The 24,149-nt window shown below is 39.2% G+C and overlaps 1 protein-coding gene across 1 annotated transcript; it reads left to right on the forward strand.

Moving 5' to 3' along the window:
• The first annotated feature begins 7,217 nt into the window (after positions 1-7,217).
• On the forward strand, positions 7,218-19,203 carry LOC128462130 (protein lin-28 homolog A-like). Its single transcript, XM_053447422.1, has 4 exons — positions 7,218-7,227; positions 8,216-8,358; positions 12,594-12,772; positions 18,975-19,203. Exons 1-4 carry the CDS (start codon positions 7,218-7,220, stop codon positions 19,201-19,203), a joined length of 561 nt encoding a protein of 186 aa, XP_053303397.1.
• The last annotated feature ends 4,946 nt before the right edge of the window (positions 19,204-24,149 follow it).

The following is a 24,149-nucleotide window of genomic DNA, read 5'->3' on the forward strand; positions in this document are numbered from 1 at the left end:
TTTATGGGAAACTTCCAGTCTTTTTGACACAAAAAGACTGGACACACACACAAAAAGGAAATCATCACCCTAAATACAACTAATGTGCCTTGTTTAGTCGTATTGGAAGAAATCAACAGCAATAATAAAGTAAAAAATGTTATAGATAAAAAAACACAACTGTTATTTCAATAAATCTATATAATCTGTCCATTTCATAGATATTCGTTATTGTACTTAAATGGTAAATGGTTTTTATTTATATAGCGCTTTTCTAGTCTTGATGACCACTCAAAGCGCTTTACAGTACACTTTTACATTCACCCATTCACACACACATTCAGACAGTGTATCTATTAGCAGCACTTTGTTGTTCTATGCAATTCGGGGTTCAGCATCAGGAAGTCAAAGAGGATGGATAACTGCAGCGAGCCCTTCGCTGAGACCCTCTGGCCTATCAGGGAGTCTCCATCTGTTCCGTCTGTCATACAGCTGGGCTCAAAGCTGTGCCGCTGTCTACAATTGGGGCTTAAAGCTGCACTGCCGGCATGTCTATTGGTTTCCAGTGGAGTTGCTCTTGTTAGGATTCATAATTGAAGTGATGTAGTGTCCCCATGCAGTGAAAATCACTTCTGATTTTCTTTTTTTGTCAACTCTTCTTGGATATCCTACATAAGATCGTTTAAAATTACCTCTTTATTAGGAAATATTAATCAATAAAATTGTAATTGTAGGGCCCATATTCACAAGTCACAATTTGTCTCAAAGGGCTTAACAAAGTCGACATCCTCTGCCCTTCATCCTCAACAAAAGTCAGGAAAAAAACACCAAAAAACTATTAACAGAGGAAAACACGTAAACAGCTGAATTCAATTGATTTTTTTTAATTAATTTTTTTTATTTTATTTCGAACATCATTTGTATTTATTCTTTCATATGTATAATCATCAGTCTAATCTTAACAAGCTAATAATACATTTTCATGGTTACATACTGACTCAGTGACTGATGTTTCTTATTTAAGCCCATTGAATAATTAAAAAAAAAAAAATATTTATCTTCCACTTTATGTCACTGTGGATCTCTACATGATTTTCCTCTCTCTCCGCTGGTTGATGTATCGGTTTTGCTTGACGTCCTGGATACTCTGTAGGAGAAAGGGCCCATTAATGTTATATCTCTTTATATGACCTCAGCGTTGTAGTTCCTCGGTTTTGACTCGACCATTACACAGCCTATAAATCCTGAATCAAGTTTCCAGAGTAACCTAGACTCAACGTCCATCCTTTTGCTCTTTATGATAAGGTGCAGTTATTATGAGCATGAATGTTTGCCCCTGTACACTGAACGTAGAGAGCAGACTCATTTATGTGAGCGTGAACACTGCACGACCACGTGTCGCCTGAAGATGGAGTCTGTGTATCTCCAGTGGAATAAATTACACAGGACAGCAGACATTGTTTTGTTTTGGATATTTTTGCATAAATATCAATAATTTTGTAAATAGGTCATTTCCAACTTTAGATTCAGTTTTTATCGAGTGACAACCCAAGCTAACATGTTTAGAGGCAAAACAGTACAAGTATAGTGTGTGTTTTAACAACAAATTAAGATAAAAAAATGTAGAAAAAAAACAAAAAAACAATTGAATCACCCACATAGTCCAGACTATAGAAGATGTTTGCATATCATATCAATTGGTACATCCACAGACATTGATTCATCATAAATACAACATAACAAACTGGAGACATTTACTGGAGATGTAAACATTTCTGAACTAATATATTGTAAAAGAGGATATAGAAATATATCAAATATTTAAATGACTAAACACTTATTATGTGAAGGTTTGAGGAAAATGTAATAATAATAGACTACATTTTGATTATACATATACATAAACATAAGCCACTATATATGTATAAATACATATATTTATTAGGGCTGTGAAATGATTAAAATTTTTAATCAAATTAATCACAGGTTTCTATGGATTAATCATGATTAATCACATTACCGATTTTTTTCAGAATATTTTTGTGAAAACAAGATTTATGACATTTAACTTTTCTTTTGTGCTGCAACTCAGCAGTTCTTCAGCAGTTATCATTGCTTTTCCATATGGAACATTAATATAATCTTCATCCTAAACAGAATTCGGGTTCCTTAGCCATTGTGTGGTTGAATAAAACTTTTTTTTAAAAATTAAACAGAAATGATTTGAGCTTCTTAGCCATAGGATGGTTGACATTTTTTATATTTTTTGTCACACAACCGTTAACCACACCATGATACAATCTAATGCCTCTAAAGGCCCTCTTAGCTACTCGGTCTTTAGCCAGTTGGTGAGGCAAACTAACTTGTTCAAATTCTCTGACAGTAAAGCTGACCGCTTCTTTTGCACAATGTGTCCGGCGAGTGAGTCTGGTTTGGCGCATTCCACTTGAACGCCCCTCGCCGACCAACACATGCTTCGCGTTGCGGTGGTTAGGCGGGTATTGCTACGTCGAAACGATAACTTCTTCTCGCAGAGTGTGCATATCACCTTGGTTTTACTGAATGTTCGATCTTTGTTTTTTTGGAACACGATCTTCCCGTCCAGAAGGTCCTCAGGTTCATCAGAATTATCCATGTTGTTTGTTTGTTTGAATGGCAGCTGCCGTCTGACGCCGGGTTCACACCGGACGCGGAAGCGACGCCGAAGCGAGGCGTAGGCGCAGCGCCAAACCTCTGGCTCCCATCCACTCCCATGTTAAACCGCAGCGCTGAACACACCGGAGGCTGAAGCGTAGCGTTGTGCCGCGGCTGCCTAGCGCCGTGAAGCGATCGTTTCGGCGTCGAGTCTATTTTTTCCGCTTGACGCAAGCGTATCGCGACAGGAAACACACTGAAAAATGATTTTAAACGATATAGATGACATATTTTATATGATATAAATGATCAAATATGCATCCCATACTTTGTATTCACGTTCTGTTGTCTTGGAGTTTTAATTTTACCACTTTTACCGACCACATTATTAAATGTCCCCCTCTGCCCACTACAGCCACACAAGCAGTCAAAGATAAAGAGAGAGAGAGAGGGGGGGGGAGGGGGGGGGGGGGGGGCTACGTATTCTCCACATAGGCTTGAGTGGAGAATACGTAATTTACCCTCGACACCCGACATTTAACGGGGCAAACAGCGGAGAAGTTCGTCAACATGGATTAAAATAATAATTGAAGTGGAGAAGTACAGAGGTGTATGATCCTCGGAACATGTTGTATAAAGACAACACTAAAAATGACACATGTTGGGATGCTGATGCAGTTAATTTTGGAGCAACAAGTAAGTATATGCTTGAAAAAAATTATTAAATGCCGTTTTTACCGCAGGCTGATAACAGCGGCGCTTCGGCGTCGCTACCGCGCCCGGTGTGAACCGCCAAGCGCCGGCGCGCTAGGGATTAGCGCTCACGCCTCGCTTCGGCGTCGCTTCCGCGTCCGGTGTGAACCCGGCGTGACTGCATTAGAGCGGCGACTAGTGCAGAGGCGGCGGAATTGGAAGGTCCTTCTGCGCATGCGTTAAATGCGTTAAAAAAAAAAAACGAATTAATCCTGTAATTTAATCATAACGCGTTAACGCGTTATTTTTCACAGCTCTAATATTTATATATATATACAGTTTTTTGTATATACGACATGAACTTACTGATTTTATAATTAAATATGTCAACCCTATGGGTATTTAGCAACTGTCTCAAACTGCGGCACAGTGTAATACTTGCCCCTGTCCACTGTACTGTTTGTTTGGTTGTTTGTCAGCAGGATTACAAAAATAACTACGGTTCAGATTTCCACGAAATGGCTAAAGGATGGAAAAAAAAAAACTCTTTAATATTGTGAGAGAGTGTTTATTCTTTGCATTTACACTCAGTGGCCAGAGATAATTCATGGATCTTTATGAAAAGAGTAGGACATATTTGGGCGATATTTATGAGTGTGTGCAATTTGCAGTTTGATTGAACTGAAGCAGACTGTTGGACCTTGGCGGAGATACAAGCTCTGCTGAGAGCTGCTCAGTTACTGAAGTGTCTCAGAGGGACACCTTGTGTTACCGGAGCTGTTCTTGGTGCTGAAACTGTTTGTTTGCTTCTTTCGTCATTTTTGATTGTGCTAGTTAGAAAAGCAACAACCTCTCATTTATGTGCCTATATGCACAGCCCTTTGACCTTATACTTTTCAAACATAAACATTTGAAACAGGATATGTTAACACACACAATTATATAGGGATGCATATACCCTACAAACACATAGGTATACACGAGAAGTCATAAAACAACAAACTAGAAGTCACTCAATGGAACGCCCGCATCCACCAAAGCTGAAGCCGCAGACTGTAAATAAAGATGGACGTCTCCACTCCCTCCACTGCACTAACATGAATCCAAAACATCGAAGATATAGGAGCTGCCATCTTGCGCTGGTGATGTCATTTGGAGCCAGAGTCGGCGCAGTTGTGATGGTGGTGTAGAGTTGCAGTATCAAGGTCCTACACACACTCGACCAATCACGAGTCAGTCTCATCTGTCAATCATGATATCTCCTCCTGTTTACATAGAATCAAAAAACGACTTAAAACGAAACCAGAACTTTGAACACTGGAACATACATCGCAATAAGGACTAACTAAAATGACAGAAACCACCAATGTAGGCTAATTAACATGTGCTCTCACATTAGTTTAGTCTCATTTGCAAATAATGGTGGAGGTTGGTTTATGCAGCTAGCCAACAGGGGGCGATCAAGATAGATTAACTTCATTTGAGTGGGACCTGTGATGTCATCCATCTATATAAACAGTCTATTGGTCTAATGAACCATGTTGAATAAAAATGAATAACGTAGTGACTCTTTTATTTATGTTTCTTTTTCCACTGGATTCAAACTGGATTTAATATAGCAAATTTCCCCATTGGGGGACTAATAAAAGACTTCTTGGTGAATAGCATAATTTAGGATTTTTTTTCACCAGGTACGCTCTAAACTCTGAGTGAACACAGTCAGAGATGGCTGAACTAGTTCAGATCAGCTGCTCTGGGACAAAACAAACCACCTCAAGATTCATTGGCTAAATCTAAATCCGTTTTCTGTGAAAATATGCCATCAGAGACATTGCTGCTTTAAAAAAGTCCTGCATGATAACATCTGGTAAAAATGTTGTCTGTTTAAATTTTCTCTGAATACCAAAGTCAATCAAAGAGCAAATACCAATAAATCTTGTTATATTCCTGTAAAAGTCAAGGCTCCCACCTGTCATTGTTGCCTGTTTGGGCCTGAGGTGGCCGGCAGCAGGCTGTGCTACCTAGGGGCTTGTTGTGCGAGGCATATCTGTCACAACATGGCAGCCCATTATAGATTTGTTATTGATCAGGTTTATTGATTGATGTCCCTGTAAAGGCGGGGTGAAAGGTGAGCTGACAGGCCTCCCAGTGCGGCCGCTGCTGATTTTGTCCTGCATTAATACACAAGGGCCCAGGCACTCCCAAAGTGTGTTTTTAAATCCTACACTGTCGTACACACACACACACACACACACACACACACACACACACACACACACACACACACACACACACAGAGTACTTAGTGTTTAACGACTCACTGTGTGTCTTTCTCTGAGCTGCATCTTTTCAGTCAGTGTGAGGCAGCAGCCTGTGTGAGTGTGTTGAATGCAGCTGAACACGCTCGTGCCACGGCTTTGTTCCTTTGAACGGCCCGGGTCGCCTCAGGGTGGCCTTTCGATTTCCATGGCGACTTTGCAAGGGCATGTGGCTGGAAGCTGTAAGACTAATGCATGAATGGAGCAAGTCATTTGGTTTTAATCAGGCAGCACCAAACAGACACAAACATGCAAAATGCAGTATTAATTGCAACTGCAACAAACTTTAAAGCAACTAATTATCCATTAATAAGATGTGACTGAGGTGACTTTTCACCATTCTCCTCGGCACAGACAAAGCACCCCAGGTTCGCCTCAACATCATGGTCTGATATGATCCACCATGTGGGTCTGAAAGAAGAGGGAGATACCAGCTGCTCTCCAAACTTAATCTCTCAGTTTGCAACACAGCAACATCGATCACTGAATATTTGTCTAATGATAGATGTTAAGTCATCATCCAGAATTTTGGGATGAATTGAAGCAGTCACTATAAGACAGCAATCCACCAAAAAACTGAGAATGAAACACAAACTTAGTACTTGTTAGTTTGTTGGCCACTGACACATTGGTTTTACCCTTAATTTGAAAAGGCAATAACTTAAACCTATGAAAAACTATGAGTAAATCCAACTTTAATTTAAAGATCCCTTCTATTAATTTGAAACATAGTTTTTCAGAAGTCCTTTAAAGTTTTATTAAGGTTTGAAGGGTTGACATAAAATACCCTGCCAAAAATAAATCTACAACATAAATATCCTGACATTTTGAGAGATTGCTATTCAGTTACTTAGATTTAGCCCAGATTTGGAATAGAATGTGAATACATTCACTGACAGTAATATAAGGTTTTATGTGCTTTCTGCACATTACATCTCATTTTAAAATTGTAAATCATAAATATTAAAGATGACTGTGTTACTATGAATTTGTACATGAAATTATGGTGCAAAGTCAGGGGGGCAATGCAGAATCAGAAGTTTTATACACGGGAGAAGGATATAAAGTTTAAGATAAAGGAAATTAGGTTAATTCATGGTTTTAACAAAGGGTTGGATGTTATGTGGCCAATCTAAAATATTAGCATTTGATTTATTTTTGAATGTTTTCATACATTCAAATTTATTTGTTAAAAATAAAATTGAAAGCACTGTGTCAGCCCTCATAGGCCAATTGGATGCAAATTACTGATTTGTCATTTTGTCCATTGTTTTGATTCCTTCTTATTGGACATGTGTGACGTATCTGAGACTGGAAATCACGTGGACTTGACCGAAAAGGTGGTGATCTGTGTGTGTGCGTGTGTGTGTGCGTGTGTGTGTGTGAATGTGTGTGTGTATGGGGTGGGGGTTGCTGAAGGTGGGAGGGTCAGAGGACTTGTGCATATTGTGCAAGGAGAGAGCAGGAGGCAGGGGAACACATTTTTTCCTGGAGGATTGCACACACACGCATGCATGCAACACACAGAAGTTAACTGAGTCCATGTAACCGCCTGTGGTCCGGAGCAGTGTGTGCGGGAGGGGACCTGTGACCATGGCAGAAGGTAGGAGGAGAGGAGGGATCTGCAGGGAAGATGCTCTGAATGGAGAAGGAGAGGAAGAGAGAAAGAAGGAGAGAAGGAGGGATAAGGGTTGACTCTTGTTCGCTTTGTCTTTTCCTTCTCTTTCTGAAGGGCTGATGTGTGGTTGTCTATTCAGAAAAAGTGTGTTCAGAGCTTTTTGCTGAGGGGACAGTGGAGTAGAGCTGCAGGAGGTGTAGGATGTGTCTGAGGTGTTGGAAGAGCGCAGAGACTTTTAAACCATCACTCATAATGACAGGTCAAACTTTGAGTGAGACATTTTTTTCACTGGAACAAATCGAAACAAACTGCTCCCATGCCTTAAAAAAATTCCTTAGTTGATTCTATCATCGTTACGAGGGATAGTATAATAGTTACTCTTTATGCATTAATGAAATAAATCCAATATATCACTTTGTCGACATTTGTTTGTGTTGAAACTATTAATTGATAAATGTTCAGTGATTAATGATTACACCCTATTGTGTTGCAAGTTTACCTTTCATTCTTATGGCTCGTTATTCCGTTTGTAGAAGCAATAACATGCTGCGAGCTCTTCTGATGAAGAGAAAGAAGAAACTATCCAATAAAACGATCAATTACATTATTTTAATTAAAAAAAATAAACACATACTATACTGTTTTAGCATACTCTCATTATATAATATTTGCTTGTTTCATCATTTTAATTGGTAGGAGATGGATACATTTTCACAGTTCATTGATTTATCGAGAGGACTGTAGATTAATTCATACTAAAATAATCGCCATATTATTGTGTCATCTACCAAATTCCTTTTTATCTCCAGGCTGACTAGCTGATAATTTAATGTTAGATATTAACAATATTCGAGTACTGGCCTTTCATGCTTTTATTTTTCTAATTACATTTTACGCAGTAAGTCAGATGCGTCCATGTGTTCATGTCATATCATATCATATCATATCATATCATATGTGTGTTGTGCAGGAGGGTGTGAGGAGGAGGAGGTGGCTCTGATCCGGGGCAGCGGGGTGTGTAAGTGGTTCAACGTGCGGATGGGTTTCGGCTTCTTGTCCATGGAGAACAGGGACGGAGCAGCTCTGGAGCAGCCGCTGGATGTGTTCGTCCATCAGGTGAGACCAAGCTGCTGCTGGAATGTTTCACACGCACCACTGTGGAGGGAATGGATGTGATGCAGTTGCTAAAATAGATGTGAATGAGTGTTCAGTTACAATTTGACAGTTTATCAGTTTGTTTTCAAATCTAGTGGAACACAGGTAAAATCGTATGGCTCAAACGTTTCTTTTGAAAAGGGGTTAGAGGCTAAAGCAGAGATAACAAGGCTGATTCCTCTCCCTATCCTGACCTGCTTCCTGTTATAAAGTCACTAAAGCATCAGGGAGCCCACCCAGCCCCGACTCTCAGTCCCACCTCACATGTGGAGCCTTGTGGGAAAAACCTTTCCTCAGATTTTTTTCTGCCCCGGTGAAGCTGTAAATCATGTGAATGCCTGATATGTCAGTCCGTTAGCAGGCGTTTAATGAAACGTGACACAGTGAGATGTGTTGTCATCGACTATGTTTACACCAATAATATCAATAGAACATTCCATCCATATTCCTGTTTACATGTTACAGAGTATAGTCTGATTATCATACACATCAACATTACATCCACTTTTGATTATACACAAATCGTTATCAAACCAGTAAATGGATTTGTTGCTGCAGTTAGGTTGCACAATTTGTCATTTCTTGGAAACAGGTTCGCCAGGAAAGCACCCCTTCCCCCCTTGTGTCATTACCCAGCTACTCTAGTGTAGTGGTCGGTTTGGAACTGACCAAATTGATTCATTGATTGATAGAATCTGTGGCTGCGTCTTGCTGGAGCTGAGGTACAGAAGGCACAAGAGCAGGAGGGGAGCACAAAAGCACTGATGTTTTAACAGGGCTGTCTAAAGGATTAGATATTTTATGAGGGAGCTGAGGATTCCCCGACAGACTGGTGATATGTTTCTTTCATCATCGGCCCCTAAACAATTGTAGGGGAGAGCGGGGTAATGTAGGACATTTTTTACATTTGCTCCCCTCTAGGCGAGCTAAAATGATATATCAGTAAAATGTACACATTTCCCATTAATTCAGGATGTTTTCTAGCAATGGAAATGATCAGAATGATTGTTTTAAAAAAAGTGGTCTTGTGTCCCACTTTACCTCAGCTACGGGGTAAAGTGATCCACTTACTTTTTCCACTTTAAATCTACCATAACAACACATGTTGTAATAGTTAAAATCCTGACAGCTAGATCGACAACCACTGATATTGGACTAGTAACAGAATCATGGGGATTGGTCAATTAAGCACATTTGTGATTATTATGATTAATGTGATCTCTTGCACACCCTAGCTTACCTGCACATTGTGTCTCTGTCCAATTGGCAGGGACAGGGATATTGTTTTTCTCTGCGTATTCAAATGCCAGTTCCTAGCACTTAACTGGAGCAAGGCCATGGAACTGGTCAGCTAGTTGTTTCAAGTGTTTGGCAAGCTCCTCCTCCATCTCATCTGTGAATATTCTCTTCACCTCAGCTACTGCACCCCAGGCTACTGATTTTACTTTCCCTTTCTCTTTTTTCTTTATGAATCTTTTGAGGGTTGGCTTATCAATATTTCTATCCCTTCCAGCTTTTCTTAAGGACTTCTTTCCTTGCATGACCTCAACGGCTGCACTCTCCATCTCTGCGAGGGGTGCTTGGCCCCAGGTTGTCTTCCTGGTGTAGTTTCTTGGCATGATGGCTTTTCTACAATGTTTATGACATTAAAAATAAAACATATATAATGTAATATAACACTAGAATATGTTTAAGACTAAACTTAACTTGTGCTTCATGGTGTGGTAAAGTGAGACAGTGACAGTGTCATAGGGGACGTCACCTGCTGTAGAGAGCTGTAAGGTTCTTGTGTACACTGAAAGCAATATTTACTGAGTTTTTGCCGAATCCTCCCTGCCTGCAGAAGATCGTACAAACTGTATGGATGTTTTAATGCAGGGGTGTCCAAACTTTTTGTCCCGAGGGCCACATTCAAAAAAAATTTGAAGGTCTGGGCCACTCACGCCCCCCTGCCCTGGAGCGGACTGTTGAAAGTGCGCCTCAATCGCGTCGCTTAGGGCGGGGGGCGTGGCGCCACCTAGTGTCAAAACTCAGAAGTACAATACAGTGGGCCATAGTCCATTACATTACAATTCATTTAGCTGACGCTTTTATCCAAAGCGATTTACAATCAGTGCATTCAAGGGAAGGGGAGAGCGGGGTAATGTGAGACACCCCCTGTATCTAGGCAACGGACACAATTGTGGTCATGTGATCATTAAGTTTTCAAGCCCCTCCCATTCCACCCTTGCCATGAAGGAGAAGTTGGTGCAGGTGCTGTGGTTAGAATGTTTTTTCACAAAACTGAATTGCTAAGAGATGTTGTTTTTTCTAAAATGTTGGCTGTGGGGTAAAGTGAGACAAATGCTGTGGGGTAAGGTGAGACATGTAGCACAAGTTAGGTTTAGTCTTAAACATATTTTAGTGTAATATTACATTACATATGTTTTATTTTTAATGCCATAAACATTGTATAAAAGCCATTATGCCTAGAAACTACACCAGGAAGACAACCTGGGGCCAAACACCCCTCACAGAGATGGAGAGTGTAGCCGCTGAGGCCATGCAAGGAAAGAAGTCCTTAAGAAAAGCTGGACGGGATAGAAATATTGAAAAGACAACCCTCAAAAGATTCATAAAGAAAAAAGAGAAAGGGGAAGTAAAATCAGTAGCCTGGGGTGCAGTAGCTGAGGTGAAGAGAATATTCACAGATGAGATGGAGGAGCTTGCCAATCACTTGAAACAACTAGCTGACCAGTTCCATGGCCTTGCTCCAGTTAAGTGCCGTGAACTGGCATTTGAAAATGCAGAGAAAAACAAAATCCCTGTCCCTGCCAATTGGACAGAGAAACAATGTGCAGGTAAGCTAGGGTGCACAAGAGATCACATGAATCATAATAATCATAAATGTGCTTAATTGACCTATTACAACATGTGTTGTTATGGTAGTTTTAAAGTGGAAAAAGTAAGTGGATCACTTTACCCCCTTGATTTCTCTGGTCTGTCTCACTTTACCCCTAAGCTGGGGTAAAGTGAGAAACGACCACTTTTTTAAAAACAATCATATTTTCACTGCCCTTTGTCCTGAAGACATTCTGATAATTTCCATTGCTAGGAAACATCCTGAATTAAGGGGAAATGTGTAAATTTTACTGATATATAATTTTAGCTCGCCTAGAGGGGAGCAAATGTAAAAAAATGATCATATTACCCCACTCTCCCCTACCCGAGGGTACAAACCCAGAACAACAAGAATCAAGAGAGTACAATTTCTTCAAAAATAGAACAAAACTACAAAGTGCTATAAGTAGGTTCCCTTTAAGTGCTACGAAATTATTAGTTTAAAAAAAAAAAAGTTTAATAATTTTTTTTTTTTACATTTTTTTTTTAATTTAAATTTTTTTGAGGCGGGCCAATTTAAAATGGATGGTGGGCCGCAGATAGCCCGCGGGCCGTAGTTTGGACACCCCTGTGTTAATGGAAACAGAAGATAGGAGCACTTTCCCTTTGTTCTTATCAATGTCATTCTCGTCTGTATTTACAGTATACTTCCAGCTCTGCTCTGAAATCACAGGAACTAGCGGATGCTATAGGATGCTCACCTGCTCACTCAAATTATCTAGGTATACACAGCCCTCTCTCCCCAGTGATGATGGGTAGCTGAAAGAGGATGGCAGAATAGGCAGGTTAAGGGGAAGGATTTTTTGTCATTTTCATCCTCCTTATTCCCTAAAAGTTTTCTACTGGCAGTGACTTTTCTACTTCTTATGTGATGGTGTATCCTTTTTTTCCCAAAAATGTGTGCTACTTGCGAAGTCTAAGGCTGAAAAAAAGCTGATTATTAATTGTTTATGTTAATTCCAGATTTTTTAAACTACAGATATCATTTAAAAGTTCTCCCCAAATATATATGTGTGCCTAATATCAATCTTTAAATCAGTGTGAGTTTTGTGAAAACAAAGAACAAACGAGCTGCTGGTCAAGGCATTAGGTGAAAATGCAAGAAAAAGGTTTTTCATGCTTGATAGAGGTGGAAAAGGGGAAATATGACTGCAATGCAATTTAATCTCAAAACCCACAATGTTTTGTAACTTACCAATAACCTGCTGGTTTGCTGATTTTCTTTGTTAGAGCGAACTGTACACTTTGTCTCTGATATCACCATCCTGGCATTCTGCGCTAACTTCCCAATAACTATCACTGTTTTTACTTAACAGAGCAAACTGCACATGGAGGGCTTCCGCAGCCTCAGAGAGGGCGAGGCTGTGGAGTTCACCTTTAAGAAATCATCTAAAGGACTGGAGTCTGTCTCTGTAACTGGGCCCGACGGGGCACCATGTCTGGGCAGTGAGAGAAGACCGAAGAGTGCCCAGAAACGACGCTCCAAAGGGGACAGGTAAGTCCAGGTTGAGAGCATTCACATAGGAATTAAGGGACAGCTCTTCATTTTGCCCTTTATTCACTTCTCTGGCAGTTGTGGTTTATGAGACTGAGCGTGTCGTCCACTAATCAGAGTGTCGGTAGTTTGATCTGCGTCTCATTCAGCTCACATGTCCAACGGTCCTAAGGCAAGAGACTGAACTCCAACTCACCCCTGGTGGCTGTGCCAGCAGTGTGTGAATGGGATGTGTGATAGAGATTCGATGTAGATAGAAGTGATGTATGAAGGAGTGAATGTTACTTGCTGTGTCAACACTCGGAATGGTTCTTGGAAAAATGTCATATAAAGCACCTCATTTGTTTCAGTTGGAATTGTGCTGGAATTATTTATTGGTGAACAACATCTCTCCATCCTTGTAGCACTTCTGTGAAAGGCCTCTGTGCAGGTTAACTGAACCTGAACAGTTAGTGAAGCTCGGTCCTAAGTTCAAAAATACACCAACACATCCAATGCTCAATAATTCAAATGCAGTAGTTAGTTTAAAACCAGAAATGTCTAAATTATCATTTGTAGTTTAATGGACAGCTTTCTTGACAAACAATACATATTTAGTCTATCTGACATTACATATGTTTTATTTTTAATGCCATAAACATTGTATAAAAGCCATCATGCCTAGAAACTACACCAGGAAGACAACCTGGGGCCAAACACCCCTCGCAGAGACAATCATATCAAACAATACATATTTAGTCAATCTGACATTACTCAGTTCTATGCATATAATTTATTTTCTGCACAGTCATTAAGTACAAAACCTGGAAACCTTAGTGATAAGATTTAAGGTGCATTTTCAGAAATTGTACAATTTACTCCACGGCCATTGTGCGCCATAGATCTAATAAACTTGGGTAGGACATCATGTCTGATTTATGTAAACACACAATGACAACACCTACTGATGCTTTGACGCAAATCAACATACGAGAAAAGGTCGTCAGTGTGCTTCATCCATCTGCACCACTACTATCAGTCCATCATTTCATGCTGAATTCCTATTGGCTGGTTTCTGACACTGTCATCATTTTGCCGCAGGCTATTACTGGTCACAAGACCCCAACAAGGACCCTCTCTCACAATGCAATATACCACCACTGTTTCAGAGTCATGATCACAGATATCGCCTTGTTTCTTTCACGTTGGTCATCTTTGCCCGGGGCAGCCCTGGATCAAACTGTGTGTGGCCTTCACACAGCCACAGCACCAGGCCTTTTTTCAACAAGAAATACGTCCAGCAGGTTTCTTTGTCTCACCCCATAATGAATCATTGTTCAATTTCTCTATCAGACAATTTCATTTTGAATTTTGGAAACAAACAGTTTCTCCCTGCTTGTGGTCTTAATTATAATCTAGACTGACCATGTCCTGACTCCATCTCCTCTCTATTCACCATCTGGGAGAAAGTGAACGGGCTTTTTTCTCAACCACTCCATTAAGTATTCCTCATAGCAATGAGAGACATTTTGCATTATTTATATGATGTACTGAAAAGGCAGTACATCATATACATAATAAGCAGTTTGCTGCAGGATTTCAGAGCAGGACAAAGCAAAGGACGTCTCATCATGCTTCAGATTCCATGATATTGAGTTTCACACATTTTAGATCCAAAAGATGAATATTCTCACAGTTGCCTGCACTTTAAAACACAACGGTGTTTTATTTACTGTCTGTAGCTTTAGGATACAAGGTGATGCCAGTTCATCATCTCATGGATAAAAGTTACCTTTAGAGCCAATAAGACACTCAAACAGAAGCTATATTTTTATATGTGTTGGAGAAGCCAGCTGATCTGGATTAATAAACTGTTTGATCTCAGGCTTCAGGCTTCTCCAACCCCCAGTGCTCATTTCTTGCCTTCCGTTAGTCTCTTGATTACAGAACAAAAATCAAAAGCAATAAACACAACTTATTTGCAATCACTCTTTCTTGTCTTTGATGCTTGTCTAGGAAGTTCCTGTGAGGCAATTAATTTGATAGCATCTCTTAGGTTTGACCATATGAATCATGGATGGCAGTGACAAAAGCAGTCCCACATCTTCCTGTCCGGGTCTGATTGCATTCAGATGTTCATTCTTTCTTCCTCTCGCTGCTTCCCAAACGCGAATGTTGCAGTCAAGAGAATAAAAGCGTTTGATTTGTTGGTTGGAGGCCATTAAGATCCCACAAAGTAATTATCGCTGACGGCATTTTTATTAGGTTCAGCTTCATTAATCATGGTGGGAATTAAGCAATGATAAAAATAATCCCAGAGCTTCCTGTCCTGAAAGGCTCGCTGCGGATTTGATTGCATTCACATGTTCCTCTGTTTCCCTCAAACATACATGCAGTATTTTAGAGGAGGAAAAGGATCCTATCCGTTTAATTGATGACAGATGTAGTGCCCGAGAGAGGTCAGAGGTCACCCGTGCCATGGCAACAATAGGATGTGGTGTGCAAATGAGGTAGAGTGGAAGGGTGGGAGGAAGGGCGGTAAGCGAGCGGGGGTCATAGTTCAAAGGTCACAGGAGTACCGAAACAAAGGAGCTCCCTCTGCCGCCCTCTTGGCCACGCTGATCAATACTGAGAGCTGATGGGGTGGGGGGGGGGGGGGGGATTGGGGGGGACAAGAGGAATGAGGTGATGGTTAGTGGTGACATGATCCAGGACTCAGCCTGAATTTCTACTGCTTCAAAGAATATATTTTTGAAACAAATGAAAGACCCAAAGCAAAAAACTAAATGAATTCAAACAACCATCACCTGATATATTGTTTGACCCTGCATCAGACAGAGCTCCATCCACCTACTAATCACACAAATGTCTGTATTTGGTATCTGTACATAGCTGAGAAACCGTTCATCTTAATGGCTTCACACTTGGTATGTGTGTTGTAAATGGCCCAGGGAAATGCAGCGTGTAATTTGATGTAATTTGGAAATGTGATGTGTTCATATTAAAACGAATTGACTAAACAGGCGACCAGCACTCTGTAGCAGTCAGTGGGGGCGGGGCAGTGTGCCTTCAGCCTGTGGACTGAGTTTTTATTTATCTTCTTATGAGTCCATTCATACATTGACTTGAAAACTTCGTTGCAGATAAACCAGGTAGGATAAGCACAGAGTTTTCTGACTTCACTCTGCACCATATGTTTATCAAAAGCTCTGTACACAACGTCCAGCTCACAAACAATAAAAAGTGACGATATATTGTAGAACAGTTTGAGGAGGACTCACTATAACAAAGGACAAATTGTGAAGTCTCTCTGAAGCATTAACACAGGACAAGAGAACAGCTCATTTCATATGGGCAGGTTTAGAATGGACACGGTAATAGTCATCCAAAAACTAGAAAGAGTCCCACTGTTGCACAAACTTTCATTTCCATACTCACATCAACATGTAGTTTGACTCAAACACACACACTGCTGTTATAGATGCACCAAATGACCCACCCGTTAACCTGGAAGTAACACACTAAAAATGTATTATTACCCAAAACCTTTGTGTAACCTTTGCTCAAACCCACAGTTCTAACCTGAGATTTTTCATCATTCATAATCACCAATTCATTTAAAAAAACAATGTATTGAGTCTGGAAAAGGCCAATCTTGCTTGATAAGTTAGATGATAGATAAGTAATTGGTCATAGTAAAAAAATTTAACCTGATTGAACAAATCCTAACCTCTGCATTGCAAATACATATCAGCCAACCAGATGTAAGGATCAGGCTCCAGCGAGATTCTAAAGAAAGGAGTGCCTTCTTTCAGTTCTACAGATGTGCCAGTGATGTACGGTACAAATCTTTTTATAGAACAAATGGTTACTTTGCTGTGAAAACAGGCTCCACCAGATTCATTTAAACCACAGACTCATTGTTTGTAATCTTCCCATTAAAGTAAAAACAAGAAAATATTTGAATTGTGTGATTGGCATTGCTGCAAACATCTCTACCTCAATACTGCACGTCTCAGTATGGAATTATTGAATCTTAATCCTCCAGAAGTCTTGTCAAATTGTTGTATATGAGTGGACAGGCAGGGCTGACTACACTGCTCCCTTCATTTGTTCACTTTGTTCAACCACAGATGGAGAGCAAAGGGAAAAGCAGGCGCCAGGAGAAAACCAGATTGACCGTAATCAATGAAATCAATGGTTTTTGCCTCAGTGTTTAAGTGGCCGGTGTCGCTCTGTGTCACACAGAGCAGTCCTGGAGCCTCACCTGCCTTATTTATCCTGCACTAATGAATTCACCCACAGGATTTCGCTGATCGTTAGCTTTCTGGGCATAGATTTACTGATGAAATACCCATTAACCTGAAAGACCAACAAACAACAGCCTGGAGGGGGAGTTGCTGCGTTAGGAATGATAGACGCAGGAGCCACAAATGTTCTGTTGAAATTTAGAATTTATGCTTTATGCATAACTTTGAGGTTGGATGTAGATTCACTGTTATCGTCTACTGATTTTCAGTGGAGGTATGTAGTATGTTCATATATCAATATGATCACATTCAGTTATTACAGATTTGTATATTTATTTCTCTTTAAAAGTGTTAAGCTGTTCTATTTAAATGACGAATTCCACATGAATGGCAATTTAAGGTTTTGACTTGTCACGGCAAAAAGAAGCACAAGTTGTGAGAAATGAATCATGTTGAAGATGTTTGTGATTCATTAAATGTCACGTGGACGTCAGCCATTACTGGCTTATATGAATCGAATGCAACCATCATGAAATAATGGAACACAATTCATCCCATTGAATCTCATCAGCTTAATGATTTTACACGATTGTAGCTCACATACTTGTTGTAGTAACTGTCGATGTGTTATTGAGAATTAAGAATTATTGTCTTCTCACAAAATTTAGCTAAGTCTGGTCATTTGCGAGCTTTAAGTCTGACGTTCTTCAAACAAAGAAAACAGAATGCAAGAACACATGCATGTACAGAGACCTCATTCAATGTAAAACGCTTCTATCAAGTTTTTATTTGCAATGTGCAAGGTCACATAGGGTCAACAGTACAATGACAGGTGTTCGACGAGATGAAACAGGTCACCTCAGCATTGTAAGAATTAAATTAACATAAAAAGCAAGGTAGAAGGAGCTAGATATAAAATAATATAATATATTATTATATGATTGAGACAAGACCACGGCCACTGGTGTGTTAGACTCATGACACCTGGAAGGAATACAAGGAATACAATTTATGTGGCGAAGAAAAGGATAAATATACTTTTGCAAATTCCATAAAGTGATGCCATTAAAAAGAAAAGACAAATTGCAGGTTGATATACATAAAATTGTCATTGTGACTTAGATTTCAAAATAACTAGTAAATAAACCGTTTATAAGAGAAATATCTATTTTATTTTTATCATTCACAAAATCATGTTTTAGAAAAACCATCAGTATGAACGCTAAACATGAAAAAAGAGCGAAAGAACCAAAATCAATAGTTGGCAGAAACATTCAAAAACTCATTTTAATTAGTATTACAGAGTTAATGTATCATTTCTTGCCCACGTATTTGACGATTCCCCCCAGGACATGTTTTAATACACAAAATACTGTGCTTTGAATTAAAAGTTAAATTACCTCTGATCAGGTTTTTCTCCAAAAAGGTCAATAATCAAAAAAAAGTTAAAGCAAAGAGTCACATTTTTATCCTGAATGAAAGGACAAGGAGATGGTTGTCATTGCAACTCCTACACTTTCCCTTGAGGGAGGGAGATCAATTTGTAAGAAGCCTCTCACAGCTGCCGACTATGTTGTTGAATGGTGACAGATATGTTAACTGAACTGACTCGAAGCTGAGCGTCTGCTGCCTCCTGGTGGTAGAAACTACGTCACTGCAGATGTGCTGTTTAAATAAAACAACATCAACCACATGTCAAATATCTTATTATTATTATTAATAAAAATAAAAATAATTATAATAATGATAAGTGGAATAATCAGTCACATAGTTGAGACACTCTGACATGTATGATGATGTATCTCTTTTTTTACCAGGATTCTGCCCATACACTTGTTTTGAAGTGTCCGGTAAGCCCATGTGGGTTTGGCACATTTTGGTGAATGATCATTTGAAAAGTACATTACTGACTTGCTTACTTACCTGACGCTTCCGCAACAATGCAATAATTTCATCTTCCCTTGTCACTTTAGATGCTACAACTGTGGAGAACCCGGCCACCATGCCAAAGAATGCCAGTTGCCCCCTCAGCCCAAAAAGTGTCACTTTTGCCAGAGTGTGTCCCACATGGTGGCCAGCTGTCCAGTCAAGGCACAGCAGCAGCAGCAGCAGCAGCATCACTCGTCTCCAGGCTCTCAGGGAGTAGCTACCTCACAGAGGCATGAGGAGAAGGAGGAGGAGCACAGCCAGGCCGGCCTATGAAACCTCGGTCATTCAGGGTATATGGGAGATTTATCACTGGAACACTGCTTCCTTTTTACCTCAGGTTTTATTTATTGAGTTGAAAAACAGAGTCATCACATGTGTATGAATGTGATTTGGCTGTTTTTTCGGGGGGGGGGGGGGGGTTAATTTAAACTTTTTTTTGTTACTTAGATAAGTGTCTTTGGAATGAAACAATCAGACCTGCTGTTGATTCGGTTGTGTAGCGGCCTCATCATCCATGTTTGGGCCGATCGGACGTGATACGTGCCTCTGCCGACTGAGCCTCTACGCAAAAATGCCAACACAGAAGTCTTACTGGTTGAGGACCCTCCAAAACATTAAACGTACAGGGTGTGAGGAAAGTTGGTCTTACTGGTTTAAAGTTCAATGGGTTTGACTAATACATGGGTTTGCAGCTATATGGCCATTTTGCTATTGCTGATTAAGTTAGCATTAGCAGCTTTTTACTTGCCAGTCAATCCGCAACATTGCAGCTTCATTCCTGAAGTTGCAAGGTGGCTGGCTCTTTCACTTCTTTGTGCTACTGCAGTCAGCTAAGCTGCTAACCCTGGCAAAGCAGGATGGAACACTATCAAAGAAGGTTAGTCTACAACCTGTTTTAATATTACATGAAAATTATGGCTGAAGCTCTCAGAAAACCATCGCCAGCAATCAACATATGGCCCCTTTATGTGTTTGGCTCTGGTGCTGTGCATGGTTGGATGTTGGCATGCCTTAATGGAACGCTCCATTGGAACACAGCCATCATTAATCGTAATTAATTTGTTTCAATTCCACCTGTGCTTGAATTAATCCCTCTCAGAAATAAATGTAGTTTTCGAATTCGATCTTAGTCTTTATAAGATGTGTGGGTGTTAGAATACTAGAAACACCTCTGATTATAATGTAGTTTCCTACAACTCCACCAATAATTATAATCTCACTGCTACAACATACTGGAGTTAACACCTTAATGACAGTGTCAACACAAACTGACCATCATAGGCATTATGAAATTAGACTTTATGGAAGGGGATTTTGTGTAAGTATATCTTATAAAGTGGATATAGAGTGTAGCTTATATCAGAATTCAAGAACTAAGAGCTGTAATACAATCTCTGTTTACATTAGTTACACTATTATTGAGATAGTTACTTTGGCCTCATTGGGATTTGAGATGAATCTAGAAATAGCTAACCCAGGTACACAATCCTACAAGTGAATGTAAAGAGATAAATAAGCCCTGAGCTGCCAAATACTATGAAAGGTTATCAGGCTTTATTGTGAAAAATGAATGTTACAACAACACAAGTGCCATAACCTCTACTTTCCAATGGGGTTCCTACAAGGTGCTTTAAAATGCCAGATTTCAGAAAACAACATTCTCTCACTACACACTCACATGTGAAAAACAATTGTGTTTTTCGATAAGTGGGGAAATGTATGTCTTAATACCAAGTTGCAATTTGATCATTTAAACTTATATGCAAGACCAGTGTTGATTGTAAAGACAGGCTTTGTCTGCAAAACAGTTTAAATCCAAATGGAATGTTTTTAAACACATATATATATATATATATATATATATATATATATATATATATATATATATATATATATATATATATATCAGAGATTCCTCCACATAAACAAGGCGTTCTCAGTTCTTTTACTTGAAAGCTGCAGGTAATGGAGAAGGAATGACTTGAGTCATAGATTTTGTTTTGGATTAGCCTCTGCTAGTCTTGGTGAAGTGACTAAATCGATATGATCTCTTTTATATTAACTTTTTATTCCGCATTGAACCTGTACCAGCTAAAAACCTGTCACTCTGTGTTTGGTTTAAGCTCAAGAGCAGAGTGATAATGTCAGAGCTCATATTGTTTTGTTTCGGCCCGTGCTGTGCTTCAGCGCGGGCATGTCACATAGATTTCATGAAACTCTGACATTTCTATTACTGTGTAATTGTTTGCTGACATTCCAATGTAAAGTGAAATCTGTGTGTGTAAAATAATGTTCAACGTGATATCAACCTAGACTCAGTTCATTTAGCGTTGTCATTGTGAACTCAGGGAGAAGTTTTCTGACAATTACTTGAAATTTACTATCTTGGGTAGTTGGAGGACCCAGGGCACTGTTTGCCATATGAGCCACGAACTATCTTTATGTTGTTATCAGAAAAGCACAGACAATGTTAATTTGTCTGAAGTTATTTACACCAATTCATTGCAAAATAATCCAGGAAATACACCAAATACTGTGTTGATTATATACATGAAGGTGTGTAAACAGCCAAGAGAACTCTGGGAATCATCTGGGAGAGCTGACCTATTTTAACAGTCTCACTTGATGGTAAGACCACAAAGACTGGTCAGTCAGACTACACACTGCAGCTATCCATTCACCTCATTTTTAAGTCAAAGTAAACATGGCAATGTATTTTAAATGTGATCATGATGTAATTTGTATTGTATCTATTCACTTTCTTTTTCATAGTATTAATATAATGTTCCTGATGAGTCTGCATGATAATAAGTAGAGTGATAGATTAGTTATATTCATTTGAAAAGGGACTGGGACTACTGAAGGCAGAGCACAAAAGGGGTTTCAAAGCATCAGCATTGATCATCATTAAGTATCTATTATGTACTTGAGTTCACTAATGCTCCCTATGCTGCAGCACAATGGGGTCTAATCTACCATTTATAACGCTTCAATCCAAGTGGAGTTCCTGTGATTAGTCGTGTTTTGTGTTGGCTGAATTGATTCTTATGTGTGAGAAACGGTTTTCTATCTCTCCTGTGTACCAGTCTACTTCAGGTGTGATTTTGATTTTAGTACGGTCAATTTGAGAGCAGCATGTCCAAAAAACAGTTTTGTAAGTATTGTACATTTTTTTCCACTTAGTATTCTGTTCAAATATTTATAACTTTGATAAAACGGTTTATTTTAAGCGTGATATGTGCCACATCAAAAAGCTTTTGATATCGTTATGCCTATTGTCACAGCCAAAATAATAAGATACATCATACTTAAGACCAAAGTGGTACTTTTGAATGAAGCCTGGGCTTATTTCCAAGACAAAGAGACATGAAGAGCATCTTTCAAACAAACACCCATATTTAACTTAACAGGAGGCATATTCTACCTTTTGTTAATCTGGTGAAGTTATTGCAGACAAAGAGTGTTGGAGTAGGTTGAATCTTTATTCTGTTCTCAGGGTTGCACTGACTGAACACACTGCAGCCTTATGTCACTCAGAATGTACTTTAGAATATGACTGCATACGGACGATGGTTTCCCTTGGCTGATTGCCTGTGACTGACATGATTTGTGCTGTGAAAAAATGGCAAATAAATGATCAACACTGGAGACGATGTGTTTGTCTCTTGTATCTCCACTTTATGCTGATGGCGTTTGAGTCTTATTTTATGCAGTAATTGCAAAAGTAGTATTCATTATGTAGGACATATTTGAGAGCATACATGTGTGTACATCTTCTTCTGGCAACCAGTGTGGTGTTGTATTGATAATTTATTTGATGAAATCTTCAATCAATAAAATCTATGATGAACACTAAAATGACTCAGATTCTTAGCATTAGATCATTCAAGCTATTTCCATGACAAGTTGGTAAACTCCACTGGTAAAGAACATTCTAAAAATTTGTAATTTCTAAGGACCTCGAGTTAATTTTATTTATATTTTTAACTTTCATGCTCAGTCTAAACATTTGATTGGAGGTTCGTGACTATTGTTCGTTGTATGATCACTCAAGAAATACTTTACCTGAAGCTGTTGCAAATGTGCAAAAACCTGAAATAATACAGATATAAATACAAATATTCAACGGTTATTAGAAATTATTAAAATAAACTTTCTCAGCTGTGAGTTATTACCATTTCATTTGAACTCTTTCAAATACCAGAGAAAGTCAGTAATACCGAAGAAGATGTAAATAGAAATTTACCAACATTTATTTTAGTTGTGTTTACCTGGACAAACAGAACACGCTTCTATTTTTTTATCTCGACCAATATTTTTGGATTCCAAGTTTCTGGAATATCTGCAGCGCCATTTTATTGTAGAGCAAAGATTAGTACAGGTGTTCGTGTTATTGTGTCCCTGCAAGTGTCAGTTCGGCTCGAGAGGGAGGAGAGCGGAATGATCAAACATGTGAAGCTGGTCATACTAAGCCCGGAGCAAGGCCGGAAAATGGGTAATCTTCCTTCAAAATATAAATCAGGAGTTCTCCCACATTTGGTAAGAAGCTATCAGTGGGAAAAAAGGGATGTGTGAAATGAAGTTGAGCTTTACTGTAATTTGCCAACCAACAGCAAATGACCTGTCATCATTTAGTAAAACTAGTAAAGTAAGATAAAAGCAGTAATAGGATTACTTTGATTCATTATCGACATCACTGAAATAGTAAGATACTTCCCTGTACCAGTTTAGGCTTAAGTGTGCTTAAATGGACGATTAAGACCAAACAGCTTTTAAAAGGCCATGTGTGAAGAATGTTTGATATTCAATATATTGGCATGTTGATGTTTAGATATAGTTTATATTATATACAAAGTATATATAATGCATCTTTACATTTTACTGTTAATTTCACTTTTAATATTTGTATTCTGTATTTAACTCTTTTTAATTTCGATATACGATCTTCTTTTCTGTATTGTCTGAGTTGACTTTAATTTATGATGCTCTTTATATTTTATGCAAAGCACGTTGAACTGCCCTTGTCGTTGAAATGCACCATACAAACACACCTGTCTAAAGTAAAACATCAGGACCATATTATCAGATACTGACAGGCGGAAAACATTTAGCAGGAACATGACATATGACAGATACCTGTCCACCACAGTCAGTCCCAGTTGGCGTCAGAGGCACCTTATTTTGAAACGTGGAAGCGGAAGCCTCGTCGTCCGGCCGCC

Source organism: Pleuronectes platessa, chromosome 18, assembly GCF_947347685.1.
Source record: "Pleuronectes platessa chromosome 18, fPlePla1.1, whole genome shotgun sequence".
Taxonomy (NCBI): Eukaryota; Metazoa; Chordata; class Actinopteri; order Pleuronectiformes; family Pleuronectidae; genus Pleuronectes; species Pleuronectes platessa.

Coding starts and splice junctions, on each gene's coding strand:
- LOC128462130 (XM_053447422.1), top strand. Junction 8,359..12,593: donor TGGATGTGTTCGTCCATCAG/GTGAGACCAAGC, acceptor TTTACTTAACAG/AGCAAACTGCACATGGAGGG. Junction 12,773..18,974: donor CGACGCTCCAAAGGGGACAG/GTAAGTCCAGGT, acceptor TTGTCACTTTAG/ATGCTACAACTGTGGAGAAC.